Below are 5,830 nucleotides of genomic sequence, written 5' to 3'. Positions count from 1 at the left end.
CTGTGGCTCAAGTGGTAGAGCGCTAGCCTTGAGCTGAAGAGCTGAGGGACAGCACCCAGGCCCAGAGTTCAGGCCCCACGACCGGACCCAAAAAAAACAAAAAACAAAAAAAAAAGAAGAACTTGAACTTGAGCCTGCCTGGGCCGACTCGGAAGTCAGGGTTCCGTGTGTCCCATGCCACCCGGACGGCTTGGCTCCCCCGCAGGTATGGCGATGCTGTGCGGGAAATCGATGACAGCGTTGGGAAGATACTGAGTCTCCTGAGGCGCCTGGGCATGGAGCGGGACACGTTCGTCTTCTTCACATCCGACAATGGCGCTGCCCTCATCTCTGCACCCAAGGAAGGCAAGTTCCCTCCACGGCAGCCTTGGGCTGATGCCGAGCGCTTCTACTCCGAGGCCTTCACGCCCTCAGGCAGAATAAGAGGGGCTCCCTGTGAGGAGGGCGGGCCGGAGCATGGCCTGAGGGGGAGCGGGCACAGGCCTGAGAGGCCAGGGGAGGAAGCCACCCCAGAACAGCAGTCTCCAGCCCCTCAGCGGGAGGCTGCAGTGCGTGGGAGCAGGGGTGGCTGCCGCAGGTGGCGGGAGAGACACCAGCAGGGGCTTTGACGCCTGGGCTTCAGTAGTGTGGTGGTGTTCCGTTCCTGGCTTCGGTAGTGTGGTGGTGTTCCGTTCCTGGCTTCGGTAGTGTGGTGACAGTGTTCTGTTCCTGGCTTCGGTAGTGTGGTGACAGTGTTCTGTTCCTGCGTGTAAACTCTGTTCCCGTGTTCTCTCTGTGCTCAGGGCCTGAGGTAGAGAGTGTGCTGCCCCTGTGGCCCCGGCTGCCCAGCCCCTTGGAGCCCTTGACTCCGCATGGCTGGAGCTGCAGCTGTTTCTCAGGCTGGGTCTTTGTCTCCAGCAGCCTGTGAACACAGGCTGGAAAACCCAGGCGTGGGATCTGAGATGGCAGATCCTGTGCGCCACCCGGGGGAGCCCCCTCCCCTGCAGGCCACCCAGAGCCCTGTGCAGACACAGCCCGGGCCTCAGACATCCTGGGGAGCCTTCTCAAGAGCTTTCCCAAGACCACCTGGCAGCGAGGCCTGGGATGGCCCGTGCCCTCCCGTGACTGCCTGCCAGGGGCATTGTGGGACCTCCCTCTGACAGTGCTGACTCTGGTCCTCAGGCGGCAGCAACGGCCCCTTCCTGTGTGGGAAGCAGACCACATTTGAAGGTGGCATGCGGGAGCCGGCGATTGCGTGGTGGCCAGGGCACATCGCTGCAGGCCAGGTAAGTAAGTCACTGCCCTCGGAGACCCGCATCTCCCGCAGAACCTCAAGAGGCCGCTGGTGCCTCTCGGGAAGGAGGCTCCTGTGGGTCCAGTTGGTGTGGCGGTGCTGGGGAAGCAGGTCCTTCCTCGGTGCCGTGCGGAGCTTGGAAGCGTCTGGCCTGAGCACAGGCAGGCCAGGGCTGCGGGACATGTCGGGCCGTGTGGAGTGGGCTGGCTCCCGCACAGGGCTCCTGCCGTCTCAGGAAGAAACCCAGCAGGCGCTCCGAGTGTCTGCGTCATCCCCTGGGGAGGCCCTTCCTGCAGGCCGGCATCGGCTGAGGCCCTTCCTCGGGACCCGCCGTCCCCTAGTGGGCGTGCAGTCAGGGCACAGGTGCGGCTGTCCTTGGTCGGCCTCTTCGCCAGGGTCGTCTCCGGGGCCTTGTCTCTGCTGAGGTGCTCTTCATCTGTGTGTTGGTGTGGGAGGCCGTGCGATTCCAGAGCTGCAGGCGCAGGCCCCACGTGCGTGGCGCTGGACGGCAGTGCCAGCCCACATAGCGAGAGCCTGGGATCCCAGCAGAGCCAAGGAGGCCCGCTGGCCCTAGGGCCCCCCCCCCGCAGCGGCCGGCACAGGGCCTCTTGCTGTTTTCTGCTCTCCCCCGTCGTGGCCTGCTGGGCCCACGTGGGCTGTCGGCCTGTTCTCCCCGATCAGCCTTAGTCCTGCCTGCCGCTTTCCACCCCACTGCCACGTTACTGGACTCCGCACAGGGGAGGGCCTCGCGGGTGCTGGCAGGCACCCTGGTCCTGACCCTGTGAAGGGCAGCTGTGTGAGCCTGTGGCGTGTGGAGACATGGCCCGAAAGACACAAAAGGGGTGCCCTTCGCGTGAGCGGGGCTCCCCAAGCCCCGTCCCCGCTCGGCCTCCCATGGCTTGGAGGAGCACAGTGCGGCCGTTGTTTGGTGACCCCAGCCTCACGAAGGGCGGGGGGACAGGGAGGCCCGGGGTGGGGCGTCCACGTAGGCTGCGTGCCCTGTCCCCCGGCAAGGCACCACGGCAGACCCTGGCCACGGGCCACACAGCTCCCTGCTGCTGCCCAGCTCAGGAGGCCTGGACTTCGTGCCTCTGCCCCCATCTCCCTCCCAGCTGAGAGGAGGGCACTTGGCGGCCTCACTCTGAAGGAGAGCGCGTCTCTCTTGAGCTGTGGCCGTCCCTTCCCCACCTCCCCCAGGACACACTGAATGAACCAGGCGGGGAGACGGGCCGTGTGCTGTGATCACAGCACAGCTGATTCAAAAGGCTGACATCTGTCCCGCAGCTTCCATGCCCAGCCTGTCCGCGATGCTCCTGGGGCCTTGTTAAATCTCAAGGCGCTGCGTCCCCCTCAGTGGCCTCTTGCTGTGGGGCTAGCATGTGAGCGGCTCCCCTTGACACACACGGGACGTGTGTTCTCCGTGTGCTTGCGCCGGAGGCCAGACCCCTCCCTCCCGCCACCCCTGCCAGTAGCGAGCCCTGCCTTCATTTCTCCCAGATTGACAGTATTGGGTTCTCTTCTTTTCTCATTTTTCTTTCTCTCTTTCCAACAACAAAAAGCCCTGAGAGCAGGGAAGCCCCACGGGCAGCCAGGACCCCTGGAGCTGCCTTCCTTCTGGCAAAGGCCATGGACTGTTTCTTTTTTTCTATTTTTTTTTTGGGGGTCTGGTCGTGGGGCCTGAACTCTGGGCCTGGGCTCTGTCCCTCAGCTCTTCAGCTCAAGGCTAGCGCTCTACCATTTGAGCCACAGCGCCACTTCCGGCTTTTTTCTTTTTGCTTATGTGGTGCTGAGGAATCGAACCCAGGGCCTCATGCGTGCAAGGCAAGTGTCCTACCACTCAGCCACCTTCCCAGCCCGCCATGGACTGTTTCTAAAACAAACGTGGCCCCTGGTGTTTCCCTCCAGTCTGGGTGGCATGGACTCCAGACATCTAGCTGCCAGGGTCCTCGTGGCATGGTGAAAACCATAACTCCAGCTGCAGTTGGGCCAGGGCCGGGCAAGGAGCTGTGAGGGGAACACCGTCCAAACAGAACCTGGGTGTGCTTTCCCGGGAGTGGTGCTGACCCCGCCCGAGCCAGGCCCCCAGCAGTGTGCCCGCCCACCCGAGCCAGGCCCCCAGCAGTGTGCCCGCCCCTGGCCACTGTGCTTCCCACTCACCTGCCTTTGCCAGTAGTGGGGTCGGTGAGAACTGGGGAGCCAGTGAGCAGCCCCAGGAGGCAGGGTCATAAGAAGCGGCGGGCCCCTGGCGGTCCTGGCTGCCGCCTCCCATGTGCCAGGGTAAGGGCAGAGGCGGTCGCTGTGCTGTCTCGGGCCAAGCCTGGTGCTGGTGCACACTGCAGCCATGCGTGCCCTGCCTCTCCTGGAAGCCTGGCTCACTGGGCATGTGCCACCCACCGGCGCAGTGCCTCTGCCCTGCCTGCTGCCCCTGTGGGCTCCTCTCCAGGGGCCTGGGCCCCGGCCGCCGTCTGAGCGGGGCAGCTTCCCAGGTGGCCTGCTGTGTCGCCACAGGTGAGCCACCAGCTGGGCAGCATCATGGACCTCTTCACCACCAGCCTGTCCCTCGCAAGCCTGCAGCCGCCCAGCGACAGGGCAGTGGACGGCCTGGACCTCCTCCCCACGCTCCTGCAGGGCCAACTGACGGACAGGTGGGTGTGGGGCAGGCGTGGCCGTGGCTCTGCGCCTGCCACAGCTCCCTTGGCCAGGCCCCGCACTGCTCGGGGCCTTGCTGAGAGAGGCCCCGGCTTTGGGGAGCCACCGCAAGGCCTGGAGGACGGGTCTTGTCCCCACCTGCGGCAGCCGCTGCCACCATCTCAGTCACCACCCCTCTGATTATCTGTGGTCTTGTGGCCCGCATCCTTCCCCTGTCTGCTTCAGGCTGTAGCCAGCAGGGGCTCACGTGCTGCCGTCCACCCTGAGCTGGGTCCCTCACCCCACACTGCCCTGTGCCCAGCTCAGAGCCTTTCTCAGTTCCTGGGTCCTGAGCAGCTGAGGAGCGGCCGTGCAGGCGCTCAGCCCCGGTCAAGGCGGCTGCGGGGCCAGGTCTTGGGAGGAGGGGAATGCTGCCTTATTTTTTTTCCAAATGTCTTGAAAGCTGGTCAGAGTGCTGCCGCTGAGAACCCAGTGCCTGTGGCTGCAGGCCTCTCTCAGGCCCCTCTGGTCTCCAGAAAGAGACCCCATCTTGCCAGCCTTAGTGCCCTCCTGCCAAGCCGTCCTCCGGGGGCCCTGAGTGAGCAAGAGGGCACCGGCCCAAGCCGGGCCCCAGACTTACTGGCCTGGCCGCTTTTCTTGGCTAGGGTGGAACGTAGGCCTTCATGCATGCTGGGGAAGCCCTCTGCCCCAGCCTCCCTCCCAGCCCCTCCCCGCCTGCTGCAGTCTGACCTCTGTCCCTTCCGCTGACCCCTACTCACACACTTAGCTACGACCCTCCCCTCAACAGGCCAATATTCTATTACCGTGGAAACACGCTGATGGCCATCACCCTTGGCCAGTACAAGGCCCACTTCTGGACTTGGACCAACTCCTGGGAGGAGTTCCGACAGGTATGGGGGCCGCCCGGGGTGAGACGTCTCCTGCTGTGCCTCAGCCTGGGCGATCACCTTCACTGAGGGTGAGAGGCCGGGGCGCTGCCCACAGCCCCGCACACACGCGGGGAAGGTGCTAGGGACCTGCCTCTGGACCCTGCAGGGCTGAACCTGGGGGCTGACTTGGACCCCACAGGCAGCTTTCAGGGAGCACAACACAGATCCCATAAAGGCCTCTACCACTTTGCCTTTCCACCCTGCCCAGAGCCCTCCTAGGCCCTGCTCAGCCTCTGCCCTGAAACTCAGAATAGGGTCACCTGGGCCCTGAGTTCAAGCCCCAATACCAACAAAAAGAAAGAAGGAAGGAAGGGAAGAAGGGAAAGAAAGAAAAAAAGAAAAGAGTTGGTACTGGAGTTCAGTCTGGAGAGACTCGCGCTTGAGCCCAGTCCGTACATGGCTCCCAGGCCTCCTGTCCCCGCTCCGCTCCGGTCTCTGCTCCTGCGCCGCGGGAGTGGGCGGGTGCTGCTCACCAGCAGGCCAGGAGGACAGCTGCCCCAGGGCAGCACTTGGGAGAGAGAAGCCCTGGGCCCCTGCGGCCTCAGCTTTCCCCTGCGTGTTACTCGCCGTTACTCTACGCCTTGCCTGCAGCCTCCCACCCCATCTTGTCTTTTCTATTCTCTTGGCTCTTGGTGCATAGGGTCCCTCACCTGCCTAGTTGTTCTTTTGGAGGGGGGGCTTGAATTCTGGGCCTGGGCGCTGTCCCTCAGCTCAAGGCGAGCGCTCTACTGCTTGAGCTGCAGCGCCACTTCCAGTTTTCTAGTGGTTTATTGGAGATAAGAGTCTTGTGGGCTTTCCTGCCCCGTCAGCTTTGAACCCTGATCCTCAGATCTCAGCCTCCTTGTTGCTAGGATTGCAGGCATGAGCCACCCGGCACCCAGCCCTTTTTTTTTTTTAAACAAGTACTGGAACTTGAACTCAGGGCCTTGAACTCTCGTCTAGCTTTTTGCTCATAGCTTACATTCTTTTTTTTTTTTTT

At 63.2% G+C, this 5,830-nt stretch overlaps 1 protein-coding gene across 1 annotated transcript in view; it reads left to right on the top strand.

The window, feature by feature from the left end:
* The window catches only part of Galns (galactosamine (N-acetyl)-6-sulfatase), a 33,847-nt gene extending 28,969 nt beyond the window's left edge, over positions 1-4,878 (top strand). Inside the window, exons 8-11 of the mRNA XM_013012728.1 lie at positions 206-345; positions 1,162-1,265; positions 3,782-3,918; positions 4,710-4,878. Of these exons, the coding sequence (XP_012868182.1) occupies positions 206-345; positions 1,162-1,265; positions 3,782-3,918; positions 4,710-4,878 (550 nt within the window). The remainder of the gene's footprint in view (positions 1-205; positions 346-1,161; positions 1,266-3,781; positions 3,919-4,709) is intronic.
* The last annotated feature ends 952 nt before the right edge of the window (positions 4,879-5,830 follow it).

The sequence above is a fragment of the Dipodomys ordii genome, unplaced genomic scaffold (genome assembly GCF_000151885.1).
Source record: "Dipodomys ordii isolate 6190 unplaced genomic scaffold, Dord_2.0 Scaffold18, whole genome shotgun sequence".
Taxonomy (NCBI): Eukaryota; Metazoa; Chordata; class Mammalia; order Rodentia; family Heteromyidae; genus Dipodomys; species Dipodomys ordii.
The sequence above is the reverse complement of the archived record's forward strand: the minus strand, read 5'-3'. Positions and strand labels throughout refer to the sequence as shown.